At 41.4% G+C, this 16,986-nt stretch overlaps 1 protein-coding gene across 5 annotated transcripts in view; it reads left to right on the top strand.

Moving 5' to 3' along the window:
• Positions 1-5,369, top strand: part of SORBS2 (sorbin and SH3 domain containing 2) — a 178,944-nt gene extending 173,575 nt beyond the window's left edge. For all 5 annotated transcript variants that reach the window (XM_040965938.1, XM_040965941.1, XM_040965942.1 and 2 more), the window contains 2 exons: positions 536-642; positions 3,209-5,369. In XM_040965938.1, the coding sequence (XP_040821872.1) occupies positions 536-642; positions 3,209-3,270 (169 nt within the window). In that variant the 3' untranslated portion in view covers positions 3,271-5,369. The remainder of the gene's footprint in view (positions 1-535; positions 643-3,208) is intronic.
• Positions 5,370-16,986: the final 11,617 nt, after the last annotated feature.

Raw genomic sequence — 16,986 nt, 5'->3', positions numbered from 1 at the left:
GTAACTGTAAGAAATACATCCATTCAACTTTAATTATAAACCCTCTGACTCCAACTATAAAACTAAACTGTTTTACAAAATTCTTTCAGATAAAAAAAATAGTCTCCCTTTTTGTAATAATTATTATGGAATGATTTTGAAGACATGTGTGAAAAAGTTTCTCTAACTGAAAAATATCAGTAATATTTATTTCACATTGTGTGCTATTATTTAATATCTTCATAATGGGCATTGTGTGAGTGGATCATCGAAATGCAGGTCTGACTTGCAAATGTTAAAATCTTTAAATCAAACTCATGAATGAATACTGAAATGCTCATGCATATCTTCATTGTAAGCTTTAAAATGTTGTTAGTTTAATTCCCATTAAAGTCCAAATAGCCCTGTTTAGTTGGCATCTTTGCCAAAGATTTACACGGCCTAATATACTATGTTAACAAAACAAATATTACACATCAAATGAATATTACACTAGCTTCTAATAGACCGAAGTGTGAAGACTGTGTTCTAAGTGTGCCCTTTTGTGCTGTTTAAGGTTTCAGGCTCTGTATAACTATACTCCTAGAAATGAAGATGAGCTGGAACTCAGAGAAAGCGACGTCATTGATGTGATGGAAAAGTGTGATGATGGATGGTTTGTGGGTATGTGTATACTTTTTTTTTACAGAGAAATTTGCTTGAGTTTGTTCACTTGCATGTTTTGCTGTGATAGTCAGCTGATCTTTGGATTCATGATGTCCTTGAATTCATATGCACAGTGTAATCCCAAGGCCATTGTGTCTTTAGTAGATTTTCAGATTTACTCCCTCGTGTACATGTGATTTTATGCTAGCTTTATTTCCAACTCAACTAAGAAAAGAAAACTTTAAATAGTACCAACCAGGGAAGACTGAGATTCAACAACAAACAATAATGAAAATGTTCCCCGGATGAGAAATATAGTGCCTTATGCATGGGAAATGTTAGTTGTCAGTAGTGAGAATCTGATTTGAGAGGGAGTAAATTGAGTGAGCAACTCTGCCATTTCCTGGACCTGGTGTATGTGCCCTAAAGTCTCATGATTCACCTTAGCTTTAATTTGCAAGAAGTTCCAACCTTCCCATTTAGAAGGTAACCCTATTCTAAATGTCTTAAATGAGGACCAGAGGTTTTCCGGGTTGGGGAGGGGAGTAGCGGGGAATGGCTTTCATTCCAATGTGATGCACAGCAGGACACAGAGGAAAGACAGCGAAGAAGCACAGACCAGGAGCGAGGGAAGCAAGAGCACAGGTACCCAGGGATGGCTGCAGACAGGGCTATCCATGATGGGAAAATGAAAGGACTGTGGCCACCTGTGCCTTCACATGCCTCTGAGTTTTTTTGATAAAGGAGATTAAGTTTTATTTATTTCAGATAGAGAAAGAGAGAGAAAGGGACAGAGAGAGAGGTTTCTATCTGCTGGTGTTCACTCCACATATGGCCACAATGGCCAGGTCTGGGCCAGGCTGAAGCTCGTTATTTCTTCCAGGTCTCCAAACTGTATTCAGAGACCAAAGTACTTGGACCATGCTCCACTGCTCTCCCAAACACATTAGCAGAGAATGAACCAGAGCCCAAATGGGGTGCAGGGAACAAACCAGTGCCCACATGGGATGAGCAGCTTAACCCACTTCACTGCCATGCCAGCCCTCTGACTCTATTTATGTTAAGGATGGTCTAGAAGAAAAGTGAACCAGCTTACAACAGACCAAGAAAGAGTGCAAATGAGAAACACAGGTTGAAAAATTCTTTACCCTTGGGCCCGGCAGCGTGGCCTAGCAGCTAGAAGTCCTCACCTTGAACTCGCCCGGGATCCCACATGGGCGCCGGTTCTAATCCCGGCAGCTCCACTTCCCTTCCAGCTCCCTGCCTGTGGCCTGGGAAAGCAGCAGAGGACGGCCCAAAGCTTTGGGACCCTGCACCTGTGTGGGAGACCCTGAAGAGGCTCCTGGCTTCGAATCAGCATAGCATTGGCCGTTGCGCTCACTGGGGGAGTGAATCATCGGACAGAAGATCTTCCTCTCTGTCTCTCCTCTCTGTATATCCGCCTTTCCAATAAATAAATAAATCTTTAAGAAAAATTCTTCACCCTATTTGCACTGGAATATTCAAGAATGAATATATCAACTTGTACAACAAATTTCATAGGAATCATGCTATTTGAAACAAACGCAATTATACATTTGGATGAACTCACTATGTCAGAAATCACTTGTGGGACAGACTCATCACTTTCAAATAGTAATTAGTCTTTTTTTCCCTCCTTTACTGAGTAAATTCTTCAACATTTCTGTGTTTAATAAAGTATTGTGACAATGCTATTTTTTTTAAAGATTTATTTTTATTATTTTTTATTGGAAAGGCGGATATACAGAGAGGAGAGACAGAGAGGAAGATCTTCCGTCCGATGATTCACTCCCCAAGTGAGCGCAACGGGTCGATACTATGCCGATCCGAAGCCAGGAGCCTCTTCTGGGTCTCCCACGCGGGTGCAGGGTCCCAAAGCCTTGGGCCGTCCTCGACTGCTTTCCCAGGCCACAGGCAGGGAGCTGGAAGGGAAGCGGGGCTGCCGGGATTAGAACCGGCGCCCATATGGGATCCCGGGCGTGCAAGGCGAGGACTTAACCACTTGCGCCACCGCGTCGGGCCCGACAATGCTATTTTTAAGAAGAGGATGCAGCATCGAGCATAATCTTACAGGAGACAGGACTGTTTCAGAGCCACAGTGCCACCAACTAGTGGCCTCATAGTCACTTGTGTCTTGGAAACCTCTTGCCCCCGAACTAGCCTTTGCTCTTGTTCTTTCCCACTGCACTATAACTCTGTCAGTCTCATATTTATTTCTAAGTCCTCCTTTAGCTTAGCAGCCTAAGCAACTAAACTCTATGGCCTCCTCCCCAGCATTCTTGTCTTCCCTTTACATGGAGAGGCTGGGCTTTTCTGCTTAGCCTGTGACGAAGCACATCATTTATGCCTAAAAGGCCATGAACATGCTAGGCAGAAAAGCTAAACTTACTTATTTTGTCTTCCTCCCATCTTAAGAGGTGTTTTTTTTTTTTTTCATTCCTTTCCAAAGCTGTTAGATCCTGCTCTCTCATGAATCCTTATAAATGGAAAACATTCTAGCCCACATATACAAACTGACATTTCATTGCTGTTACACCTTTTCATTTATTGTTTCTTTTTTCAGGAACTTCGAGAAGAACCAAATTCTTTGGTACTTTTCCCGGGAACTACGTCAAGAGGTTATGAATTACTCTCCCTCCTTATTTATGCCACATTTCAGCAACACGTCTGCATACACTTGCCCAAGACATCCCTGCAGGCCTCGTGTTTTCATGCCTTATGGTTTCCAGTGTGACACCACCCCCTCCACCTGCTGCTACTGAACCACCAGCAGTGTAACTGCCCTGTGCGCCCTGGGGAGATGCGACAGACTGGCTTCCTCTCAAAAGCGTTTCTTTTAGCTCTCTGCTTGAAACTTTGAAAAGTTGATGTGTGGGATCAGAAAGAAAGTTATTCTATTGAATAAGGATAAAATATCTAAGGCAAAGAAAGAAAGAAAAAGCAAAATGCCTCCAGGAGATGTTCTGACTGCTGTGGTTCTCCTTCAACATCTCTGGAAGATGCACTCTCCCCAGGCCACCAGAAGAGTGTTTTTTCTGGAATGCTGGGGTTTGCAGTTTTACATTCTTAGCTTGGCACTAGATTTTCCTTTCATGCATTTGCCTAGTGTCCCAGTTTACACGATGTGACAACTGTACTTCAGCTATTGTTTGCCTGCACTTGTATGTTGTAATATGCACAGTGATTATAAAATCTAAAGTAAGAGTAAGAAAGTTAATTTGGATGGGTGTGATTTTGTTGATTGAATGTGAGTTTTCAAGTGGAAGTTTTTTTCTGCACATTTTTTGGGGGGCATTTTAGAAGTGCAAACAGTAAGAGCCTTGGTCATCATCATGAGACTACAAGAGGGTTAGCTAGACTACAATGGAGAAAAACTATTGTGTTGTAAAGTTGCCTTGCTATTTTATATTAAAATGTAGTCATCAGCATCATGAACAATGAGCTCTTAGAGTTTTATTTATCTGGTAGAATTTGAATAAAAGCAGTGTTAGTGAGAGGTGCAACGAATTACTCTAACATAGACACTTGAAAGTATCTGTAAGCAATATTCGTAGGTAATCTTTCACTGTGTGTACACATACACATTTGAGATTGTATGAGAACATTAATCCATTTGATACATTATACATTTTATGGAAATGTGAAACAATCTCACATATTATTTTGTAGAAATAGAGTACTTCAGAAGCATCACAAGTATTAAAGCTGGTTTTAGCAAGGATTGCGATCAATACAATTATTTTTACTATGATAATTATTTTTCTTCTATGGAACTCAGAACCCTGGCTACATTTGAGGACAGGAATATGTTGAGCCTAATTTTCCTGGTGTGTGTTAAGTATCTCCTAGGATTAAATAGGCACTTTTTAGAGACACTATTAAATCATTCAGGTTTTTTTTCTCTGCCCCCAAAGCAGAAAACTATAACATGACATAGAGACCTGAAAGATTTAAGGTGGTTAAACAGTGCCTGAACTTTGCCTAACACAAAAATTAGCTTTCTATTTCTTATGACTTTGCATAAGAACTATTCATCTTTGAATTTTTGAGCACCTTATAGATTAAACTTTTTATGGTATTTCTTCCATGGACAGTGATTGATCTTTTCACAGAATGTAGACCCTAGAATTTTGTACATATGTTTGCTCTTTTTTTGTACAGACTATTTAGTTGTTGAGAAAAAAAAGGGGGGGAATTTCCTAATTTGTTCTCTATCTTTCAGTAAAGCTAAATTGAGCAGATTATCTGTCACTTATCTGATGGATCACAGTCAATCCTTGATTCTGATTCTGTAAGATAGCAATTATGCAAAAAAAAATCACAAAATTCAGAGATTCTAGCAGCCAAACTGAAATGTGCAGAAGTATTGATTTTAAAGAATTGTATTGGGAAAGAGGTAAATAAACATCTTTAAGTAGCCTATCTTGATTACTGTCAAGTTCACAACCAGCTTTATATTTTAAAGGCTTTGGGTTTGAAATTAAGTCAACTGCATGCAGCTTTGCTGATAAAGGACTAATTATCTTTGATGCCATTTATGAAAGAAGACTTCAATATCTGTTGCCTGTCAATATTTTAAAAAACTGCTGTTTCTACTCTCTGTATCTGATTTTAAAAGAAAACAAAATATCCAAACCTGCTTTCAGGTAATTGACTTTGAATTCTTACAGGCAAAAGTCATTGTGTTTTTCTTCAATAGACATATAATAAATTTTGCTTGGAAAGTACCCTTCAGTTTTTCTTCTTGGCATTTCTTCTCAGGTAAAGTGGGTATTTTATTCTGATTTTCAGTTAAGTTAAAAGCAAATGCATTTGCTCTGCGTTCTCTTAGCACGCAAATGGAAAGAGATGTATTAGCATCAATCAGAGAGGCATTATTTTTTAATACACCACCAAAACTCGTTTGTTGAACATTCTGTGAATAAAAACTTCTCTATAACTAAAAGGATACATATTAAAATATTTCTGCCTCAAAACAGCTATTTTCCCAAGCAGGAATTCTCTATTCAACCATCTTAAATTTTATCCTTGCCCTTAACGCCCACAAATTTCCATCCAGGTTTGGAATTATGGGTTACAATGGGAGCTTTTCTGCTTTTGTTTGGCAATTGAATGTCCCCCTAAGGACCATTTGTTAAAGGCTTGGTGTATTTAGAGAGAGGGTTAGTGAGAGATCCCTAGGTTACAGCAGAGAGCAATGGCCTCGGAAGACAGTATCTGGAGACAGTTGTTGGAAAAGCCTGAATTCGGGCCCCACTACCCTGTATCCTAGCTCACTACCTGATCTTTCCTCCATGTGGGCTCCATCACCCACTAGCAAGCCCGCATCAGAGTCAGGACTTTGAACCTTCAAAAGGAACCAAACAAACATTTTTCTTTCATAGGTTGCTTGTCTTGGGTATTGCATTATAGTGATAAACAAATGAAAAACTAATATAATTTTTTCTTGTAATACAGAAAATACTTCAACAGTTCATGGAAGGTGAAATTACAAAAAAAAAACTGTGCTGGGATTTCAAATTTGGATGAGACTAAAATAGACTAATCTTTCAATTCCATTTTCCCAGAAACTTTTTGAAATATCATCACAGTAAGAATCTCCCCAGTGCCTATAAAACTGTATCACATAATCCAATGTTAGTAACAATTTTTCAAAAAAAGTCAAATTGTTTCAAGAAAAAAAAAAGAATCTACCTTTCATGATTGGATTCTTTCTAACATACTTTGATCCATTCATGTTTTTTTCTTCAAAGATTTATTTATTTTTATCAAAAAGGCAGATCAGATTTACAGAAAGAGAGGCAGAGAGTAAGACTCACCATCTGCTAGTTCACTCCCCCAGTGGCGACAACAGCCAGAGCTAAGCCTATATGAGGCCAGGAGTCAAGAGCTTCCTCCAGGTCTCCCAAGAGGGTGCAGGGTCCCAAGGCTTTGAACCAGTCCATTCTCCATTGCTTTCCCAGGCCATAAGCAGGGAACTGGATGGGAAGTGGAGCAGCCAGGACACAAATCAATCCCCATACAGGATCCTGGCACTTACAAGGTGAGGATTTAGCCAGTTGAGCCACCACACCAAGCCCCAATCCCTTCATGGTCTGCAGATTTCAATCCTTTCCCTTGTCTATCCCTCAAAAATTCAGAAACATGGTCTCTCTAGGCAAATGGGTTATCAAAGACATCACACTGCTTCCCCTTAACATTAACTCTGATGTTCTTCATTCTGTTGGATAATTTCCACTGCATGTTACCTTTCCACTAAAACATGTTCACTATTTGTGAAGAATATCTATTGCTACATTTGTTTGATCCCATTTTTATTTGAGCACTGTTAGATCATTTATAAATCTGAATCAGTTGGGTCAGTGGAAGAGAGTCAGGAATGCACTCTGACATTTATGTGCCAAATTTTAACCCCTTCTGTAGCAATGCCATTACAGAGGAACAGGCATGTCCATATCTTACATGATCAAAAGCGGAAAGAAGTTGTTGGAATAACTTTTTGTAACCATTCACTGCATGATCATTCTCTGTGGGTGGTCAGTTTGTGTGGCCTGACATTTTCTTCCTGTTTTTTCTGTAAGAATCATTAGATTAGGTAAAGCTATGCAGCCCTGTAGCTTCCAAGAGCCTGCTTAATTGAAATAATTATTTCATTCTTCTACCCAGATGATAGTTTTCTTGGGGGAGGCCTGACTGGGTGAAGCCACAGCACCAGATGATATGCATGAAAGCCATAACAAGGCGTAGGCCATGCCCAACTAGGCTAGGTTGCAAAACCTGCCAATGAGTGCTAAAACTGTGAGTGGGCCATGCCAGGCTGGGTTGAAGCATTTGCCAGGATGCACAAGACGCAGGACTGGGAAGGACCTGGTGCAGGAACTCTGTGGACTCCCCTGCTAGACTGCAACTCCCACTGTTGATTTTGAGAGCCAGAACTGTGGGCAGACCAACCTGGGCAAGGCTGCAGTGCCTGTCCAGGATGTATGTGAGCTGAGTTTGGGGTGGGCTAAAGTGGGCTAGGTCCCAGCACCCACTGATGCTTACAAGAGCCAACATGATTATGAAAAAGCCAGGCTATACCATGGCACCTGCTGGTTTACATGACAGCAGGTCTGGAGGTGGGCCAGGCTGGGCTGGACTGTAGCATCTTCTGGCAAGAGCCAGGATGAGTGTGGGACAGTCAGGCTGCGCCACAGTACTTACTGATGAGCATCAGGACTAACATCCACTAACAAACACAAGATTTAGGGCCTGGTAAGTAAACTTGAGGAACTTCCCTGCTTAGCTATAGCTCCCACTGGTGAGCAGGCAAGCTGAGACTGAAGACAGGACAGGCCACACAGGGCTGCAGCACCAGTCAGCAGAAGTGTGAGCTCGGTCTGGAAGGGAACATGACTGGGTTAGTCCATAGGATATATTGGCACAGTAAGAGCCAGGCCAGGGTGCAGGTCAGGCCAAGATGGACCACAACTCCTGCTAGTTCACATGATGCCTGGGGCATGCCAAGCTGGGCTAGGCTCCTGCAACCCCCAGTGACAGCTGGGACTGGGGACAGGCTGGGCTGAGGCAAGTTATAGCACCTGCTGGTGATTATCAAGACTGGGGGCGGGCCATCTCAGACTGGGCTACAGTACCTGTTGCCATGCAGAAGTCTAAAGGCTGGGACTGGACCTGGTAGGGGAACTTTAGAGACTCCTTTACTGGATTCTAGTTTCCACTGGTGAGCATGAGAGGTAGACAGGACTGGGGGCAGACTGGTCTTGGGCAGGCCTGGCTGGACTAGGCTGCTGCACCCACTGGTGCATGCAAGAACCAGTATAATTGCAGGTCAACCAAGCTAGGCTACAGAACCCACTGGCAAGTGGTGTGACTAGGTGAGAATCATATAAGCTGGACTCTTGGCAGGTGCAATCCCAAAGGCCGGGAAAAGGGGAATTGTGTTTACTCCCCTGCTGGACTGTAGCTCTCACTGGTGATCATGAGAGCCAGAGCTGGGGGTAGCTGATCAAGGCAAGCAGCACCTATTAGCACACATATGGCCCAAGTCTGGGGGAAGGTGGGCAGGCTGAGCTAAGCCACAGCACCCATCAGTGTGTACATGAGCCAGAACATGCTGGCATATGTGAAATGAGGTTGGGCGTGGGCCTAGTGGAGATTATTAGGGGTCATCTCAACTAGATCATGGCATTCACCGGTGTATCTGAAGACTGGGCCTGTGGTGGGCTAGGCTGGGCTAGGCTGGGCTAGGTCACAACACCCATCAGTTCATGCAGAGATGAGTCTAGGGGAGGAACTGACCAGGCAGCTGTATCCACCAGTATGAGCTTTGGCTGATGCAGATGATGGCTCAAACCTGATCCTGCATTGGTCAAGTCTGAGATCACTGCAAATGAAGTTTCTTGGGGGAATCTCCAACAAGATGTTTGGACTCAAACCCCAGCTACAGAGAAAATCATAAAATATATGGTATAGCTTTAGAGTGCATGTACTGAACTGGACCACCTTAGTTGCTGATGACTGTACAGAGGATAGCATGCCCAGACAGTCAGTTCATCTAAGCCAGCAGGGGACATTGGATGCCTCATCAGAAGACGGTCAGAGGATGGAAAGCAGAACAGGTTGAACCACTCTCCTGGCAGAACTTTGTAACGTGTTCCAGGACCTGGGATACACTGAAGTGTACCTACTCAGCCAACAGACCTCGGAAAGGTTTTCTCAACCCTGGTGCAATGAAGCTAATAGTGTCTCCTGTGTATCAAAACCACTGAGGTAACACCCTTGGAACACTTCTCCACATCATGGTCTCTAAGGACAGTCCCCTATCCCTATGTGCTGATGTAGTGTGATAGCAAGGAGTGGCACCCTCCCCTTCCCCCTTTGTGGACACAGCAGAAAAAAATTGGAACATTTGTCCCATCCCCCTCTTCTCCAAACCTTAACCTCCTTTACCCTCCCACCCTCAATGAAGACCATGTGGGCCTATATCCCTCTCGACTACATAAACAATATTAAAAGTTCCAAACACTAATCATCTGATGAGAGGGAACATTAACTTGTGACCCTCAATTTCATGAAATGCAAAGCCCCTTGGGGGGGAAAAATACTCTTTTAATAAGTAGAACAATGTCAGGAAAAAAAAGATTTAATTGTTGCTCAATTAAAAATCCTCTTATGTAGGTACTTATGTACCTCCTGATCCACAAAACCTAAAATAGTAACTATTTGTCCCTTCCCAGGAAAAAAACGCAAGGGTCATGGTCTGGGTTAGTTGTTATCAACAAGCTTGAAAGTTGACCAGAGGAACACCTGTTGTATGCTAGTCTGTTACATGTGTTCTATGTCTGTTCTTACAACAAATCTCAGAAGAGACATGCTATATGCTCTTTTTTGAAGGAGAAAACAGATTCAGAGAGATTAAATATTTGATCCCTATGTGCAGGTGTTATACATCAAGTGATGGAATTCAATTCAGAATTTGTTGTGTTTGCTCTTTCTTTAAACAGCCCAGGCTTAGTGTTGAATACATTATTGCTCAAACAGTGCATTTGGTTTGTACTGCAAATATCCATGTCTTTCTCTATCCATTTTCCTCAGGAATTGATCACATAGAGCCACCTGCTCCTAAGAGCATTCTACCATGCACTAGATGACAAGAAAAAGATGTGCATCCAATCTGGAACAGGAATATTTCCCTGAGGAAAGTGAACTTTGCTTTCCAAAGGCACATGGCAACCAGGGAGGATATCATCGTAATTACTGACATACTTTAACTGGACATGAGCTGTTCTGTGAGCTGGTATCCACTAAATACCAGTGACTGTTGCCAGCTGGGTAGCTGGCAGTGCTGTGAGCAAAGTGCTGGTATTGAGTCCCCTGGAGACCAGAAGTGCAGCGTGCTCTAGGAACACAGTGTGCTTACTGGATGTCTTTTAAATATACAAAGCCCCAGGATACACTAGCCATGCTCTCCTGGATGATTCGCTAAGTCAGAACCTTAGCTCACTGCTAAATTCAGTCCTTCCACAGTTCAGGAAAGTTCCATCTGAGCTCATAGACATACATATATCTTGACCCAAAAAAACTTTTAGTACAAGACAGAAATCTACCCAGCAAATCTTCACCTGTTCCCTTGGGGGTTCTTATTTCATCCTTTTCCTTAAAATATAATAGATGACTCACTTGTCCCTACATCTTCCAAAAATAAGAGTCATTTCAAACAAAATTCTTGTTATTTTTAACATCAATGGACAGAGGCTACAGTTTGCACTGACAATGCCGAAACCTTGAGGATGACTTTTTAAATATTTTTTTTCAGTTGTGCGAACAGTAAGTGCTTTTCACAGAAAGATTAGAAACTATAAGTGAGCCAAACAAAGAGATAATATAGTAAGAATTTGATTTAACGTAAGAATTTAGACTTTGGAACAAATCCTTCCAGTGTGTTTTTCAACTTAAACACTGTACATAGGCAAAAACCAGACTAGACACACTGTTTTATAACCTGCATTTAACCTTTAGCAGCACTCTGAAACAAAGTGATTAAATAATGCTTTACAATCAGTCTACTAAAAGAAAAAGAAAAAGTCAAAATCAATCCCAGGATTCAGGAAAGTGGAAATAAACACAAAGTCCAAAGCAAAAACTACAGGACTGCCATCAGACTAGAAAATCAGTTATAATCCAAGGAATTAGAAGAGAAAGGGAAGGAAAGAAAGTGAGAAAATAAAGTAATATATAGTATCTTTCTTCAATAAACCTTCACACACATTAGTACTCTTATAATGTTGGCAGAAGGAAGCAAGGTATAAAATTAAGGAAAGTATGAGCTGCACAGTATAACACCCAAACCATGGGCACGCAAAGTGACAGGTTGTGAATTAAAGCCTACAGCATAGATAATTTATTCTTTTTTTTATTTTTTTAAAGATTTATTTTTATTATTTTTTCATTGGAAAGGCGGATATACAGAGAGGAGAGACAGAGAGGAAGATCTTCCGTCCGATGATTCACTCCCCAAGTGAGCGCAACGGGCCGATACTATGCCGATCCGAAGCCAGGAGCCTCTTCCGGGTCTCCCACACGGGTGCAGGTTCCCAAAGCTTTGGGCCGTCCTCGACTGCTTTCCCGGGCCACAGGCAGGGAGCTGGAAGGGAAGCGGGGCTGCCGGGATTAGAACCGGCGCCCATATGGGATCCCGGGGGTGCAAGGCGAGGACCTTTAACCACTTGCGCCACCGCGCCGGGCCCATAGATAATTTATTCTTACTAAATATTTATTTATTTATTTATGTGAAGGGTACAGTTGCAGAAGAGAGTTCTTCATCCACTTGTTCATGCCTCAAATGGTCATAGCAACCAGGTCTGGGTGAGGATGAAATCAGGAACCTGGAATTCCATCCAGGTCTACCACATGGGTGGAAGGAGCCCAAGTTCTTGAACCACCTTCTGCTCTTCTCCAAGTTGCATTAGCAGAATCAGAAGTGCAGCCACAACTGAGTAACTTTGTGGACCACAACTTTTTTGGGAACATCCAAACATAACAATTCTCTTCTCAACTGTTGAGAACTCTGTGTCTGTCTTAGTCCACTCAGGGTAAGTCCATAACAAACTACCAGAAGCTGGGTGACCTACAAACCACAGGTATTAATTTCTCATAGTACTAGAGGCTGGAAGTCTAAGCTCAAGACAACAGCAGATTTGGTGTTAGTGGTGGTTCATTTTCCCATAGAGCATCATCTTCTCACTATGCCCTCACACAATGGTAAGGGGAAGCTGGCTCCCTAGAGCCTCATTTTTTAAGAATACCAGTCTTGTGTGTGAGGACTCCCTTTTATGTCCAAATCAACTACAAAACACCCAACCTCCAGCCTTGGGGGTTAGGATTTAATGTGAATTTGAGGGAAGCACAAAATTCAATGTATCGCACCAAGAATTGTGAGGGATGCATTCATGCTGGTAACACCATCAGTGAAACACAGCACATTTCCACATTACAATTGCACAGCTTGGAAAGAGCCAGCTAAGGAGGCAATCAGAACCAGGAAATGAATTCCCAGAGCTCTTTAGACAATGCCTCAAGCTATCAGACTCTTTTGAGATCTCTGGCTAGCGTATTATTCCACAGGAGCAGACTATCTGAATTACTTTATCTCAAGGTATGTCTTGAATTATTTGTTTAAAAGAGCAATCCTAATTGCACATTCAGAAGAGGCTTCTAAGGAATTTTCAACAGTCTGCGAGCTTCCCTTCCAGAGGGGACAGTGGATGGCATTGAAATATTCAGTAGACTCTATTTGGCACTAAGTGCATAAATACTCAGATGTAACTTAACGAAAGTGCTAAAATATTGAAAAGAGTCGGAATCCATAACATCAGAAGTGGTTCATCAGGGTCCTTCACCAGGGTCCCCACCAGGGAGCAGTATGCATAAAGCCATGACAAAGTATAAATTCAAGAGCTCACAGATAACACTCATCCCAGAAAAAAATTTCTTTGGACCAAATAGCAAAGAACCAGCACATTTTCTGAAGATTCACTGGCTGTTTACTGCCATTGTTGCAAGACCTCAGCTTGTATTTAAACCACCACCCCTTTCTTTTCTACACATGGGCTTTGATACAAGGACCAGAATACCAAAGCCAACATTCCACTGACGCTTGGTGTTTGAAGCATTCTTGCTTAGCAATTCCTGACTGGATGACATCAACAGCTTAACTAAGTGGTTCTGGGAGCAGGGACTCAGAGCAATTGATGCAGCAAGACAAGCCTTTTTGTGATCATTCCGTGGAACTCATCTTGGTGCCTCAATATTTAATTCGCAACAAAAGAAAACATGCACACAGACATCAAGCTATTTGAAGCCTGATGTGTCATCACAGGCACACATGGGGCGTGAGATCTGTTTATTCTCGCTTTTTTTTTTTTAAATAAGAATGACCTTTCAAACACAACTACTATATAAACCAACCAGTTGTTAATCACCTTATCAAAGTAGCTGATATGTTAGGTTTCTCCCTAGAATCACTAGCATTTACCCCCTAGTTCTTCGTAAAGAAAGCTAATTGCTGGCAGGCAGGAATGAGCTGGAACCAGCAAGTTTATCTTTGGCCTGTTCCCTAGGAAAAATGCTGGTACTATTTGTTCAAAGTATTTATGAGGTCTATAAAATATCATCTTCCTGTGCCTCTCTCTCTTGCTTACTCACTTTTCTCTCCTCCCTACTCAAAATAGTTAGGGACTCAGAGCTCAGTGGTACCCAGACTTCCCAATCAGTCAATATCCCTTCACACACACACACACACACACACACACACACACACACACACACACACTCACACACACATCATTCTAGTGCCTTTAGTCAGCTGTTAGCATGACCAAAAGCTTACTAGCCATCTGCTTGTGGATTCATGGGCACGATGTTTCTTTCACTATCAAAGATAAATTGCTGGACAGCTGTACTGGAAACCACAACATACTTCTCAACACTGATGATGCATAGATGAGATGACCTATTTTCTAAATGGGTTCGTGTATAATCTTGCTACTTCAGGCACTAGTCTTTCCCCAAGAAAAGATGTAAAGCAACAAGAAGGACCACTGTGTAAACCTCAAATCCAAAAGCTTCTAATTTCCCCTCTTCACTGTGTGAGTGCTGATAATAACATACTATTTGAAGACTATTGTAAAATTCAGAGCTTACCAAAAGAAGAACTATTGAAGTGAGTGTCTTGAATTACCAATACAACTCCTGTCAGTAATCTGGAAAGCAAATAAAGATGCATCAAAACATTCATGGGAAAAATTAAATCAAAAAATAAATTTGTTTTGGTGCAAAAAATTTTGAAATCCAACACCTAATTTTTTCATAATGCACATTTTCCCATGACCTTTTTGAAGACCCTTCATAAGCATGGAATTAATGTAATTTTTCCACAAATGTTTTTAATTATCTTCATATTTTTCAAACTCAGATTCAGGTTTCTAAGAAAGCATCCCTGAGCTATGACAACTTCAAAATCTGCTTGTTAAAGAAGTGTAGTAAGAGAGTATCATTGATGTTTACCTGATGAGTGAATGAGATAAAATAGACAAGCTGTCTAACACATAGTTGACACTAGAAGGTCATTACTGGCTCTTCTATTCCTTTTGATGTCGCCTGACCCTGATTAACATAAACATCTGAACTGACTTGTTAGATCCTCTTGACGGCACTGTCAAGTTCTGTTAATGTAGATGTTTTAAGAAGAAGATGGTGCATTTAAAAAGTCTTTAATCAATACAAGACTTTTGAAATAGATATTATATCTTATAATTTTTCACTGCAGCTAATAAGTTCTAAAGAAGTGACATTCAGGGCCCTTTGTGATGGCTAGGTGACCATTACCTTTGCGATGGCTAGGTGCCTTGCACTTGGTAGCATCCTGTATGGGTGCTGGTTCAAGTCCTGGCTGCCCATGGATCCTGCATTCACATAGGAGACCCAGAAGAAACCCCTGGCTTTGGATCAGCTCAGCTCCGGCCATTGCGGCCACTTGAAGAGTGGACCAACAGATGGAAGATCTTTCTGTCTCTCCTTCTCTCTGTAAATCTGCCTTTCCAATAAAAATAAATAAATCTTTTTTACAAAAAAAAAAGTGACATTCAGACAGAGTGAGAAATCAGAAATAGAGAAGGAACAGGGGTGAGTATTTGGCACAGCATATAAGATGCTGTTTGGAATACCAGCATCCCATTTTGCAGTGCCTGAGTTCAAGTTCTAGCTCTATAGTTTCCTGCTACTGTGCACCCTGAGGGGAAGCAGGTAGATAGCTCAAGTAGTTGGCTTTCTTCCACCCATGTAGGAGACCCAGATGGAGTTCCCATCCCCCAGCTTTGATCTGGCCCAGTTGTGGCTATTGTGAGCACTTGCGCAGTAAATCAATGTGTAAGAGATCTCTGGGATGTGAGGGCAATCTGGCTGCAACATCTGTCACCCAGGGTGGATTCGGCTGATCTGTCTAACTAGGCTGGTATTCCCTTCCTCTCTCACTGCTGTTTCATGTGTATCTCTCCCAAAACTGTGCATTCAGTCAAAGAATTCAACCATTCCCGCTAGAGGAGGACCTGTCTTCAGTCAAGGGCATATGAGCAGCTGCACTCCCCAGCTAGAACCTCCAGACAAGCTCTCAAGATATTTTTGTTTGTCTCTGCTCTATCTGCTCTTCAAAATTGCTAATTTTCTATTTAAAGGAAAGGAAGGAGGGATGGATGGAGGAAAAAAGGTAGAAAAGAAAAAAAAAGGAATAGAACAGAAAAAAAAACAGATATAACCATACCATTCAGTATCTATTTCCATGTTTTCCTCTAATCTGACTTCATGGGAATTATTTCAGGATAAATATCAGTAGACCATGAGGCAAACTGGATACAGTTCTCAAGGAAAACAGAAATTCATAAAGACAGATTCTGAGGCTACACATGTGAGTGATTGGCTGGAGGCCAGGCTGTGGGCTCAGCTGCACACACGGGAAGGTTCAGTCAAGTATACATCACAGGCCAAGGAGATGACTGCTAAGGAAAAAAAAAGAATGGTACAGATCAGGGAAGCTTAGAACTACCAAGTATATGAATCCAACCCTGGGACCCAAAAGAAAGCACAGTTTTTTAACTAACAAACTGACAATCCTTCAAAAATTCATCTCCATGTCATGTTCACTGGAATGTTATACATATAAAAAAATCCCCAGCGCCTATAAAACTGTACTACATAATACAATGTAAGCAACAATAAAAAAAAAAACCTTATGTAGTCAAATATTTAGCTATCAACTTATGTATTACCTGGGTACAGGTCAAAGAGAGCTGTGTGCTATGGGTATTCACCGCAGCTTCTCAATCTCATACAAATTTCTGTTTGGTTCCTGTCGGAAAGCCAGCAGACAGAACCTCTTCCGGCCATGCTGTGTCCTTTATGTTCAAGTGTAAGTGTTCAATGACCCTTGTCTAGGTTTCATGGTGGCTTCTTGCTCATTTCTATTTGCAAGTTAGCCAAAGAACTTGGGGTCGGTTTCAAAACTTTTTGCAATTAAAGAATAATTATTTAGCATAAGAAATTATTGCAACACAATCAAATATTTATACATTAGTCAAACAGTCCTAAAGTATATAATTTAACTATTCTGGCTTATAAATCTCTACCCTCTGATTGATAGCAGGGAAAAAGTGTGTGTGTGTGTGTGTGTGTGTGTGTGTGTGTGTGTGTGTGTGTAATTAAGCAAATATCTGATTCTGCTTAATATAATCTGTTCCAGGAGATTGAAGAAAATATTAGGAAATAATACCTCATCAGGATGAAAATCCT

Source organism: Ochotona curzoniae, unplaced genomic scaffold (assembly GCF_017591425.1).
Source record: "Ochotona curzoniae isolate NIBS_2020 unplaced genomic scaffold, NIBS_Ocur_1.0 scaffold_4505, whole genome shotgun sequence".
Taxonomy (NCBI): Eukaryota; Metazoa; Chordata; class Mammalia; order Lagomorpha; family Ochotonidae; genus Ochotona; species Ochotona curzoniae.
Note: the sequence above shows the minus strand (reverse complement) of the source record. Positions and strands in the feature narration are given on the sequence as shown.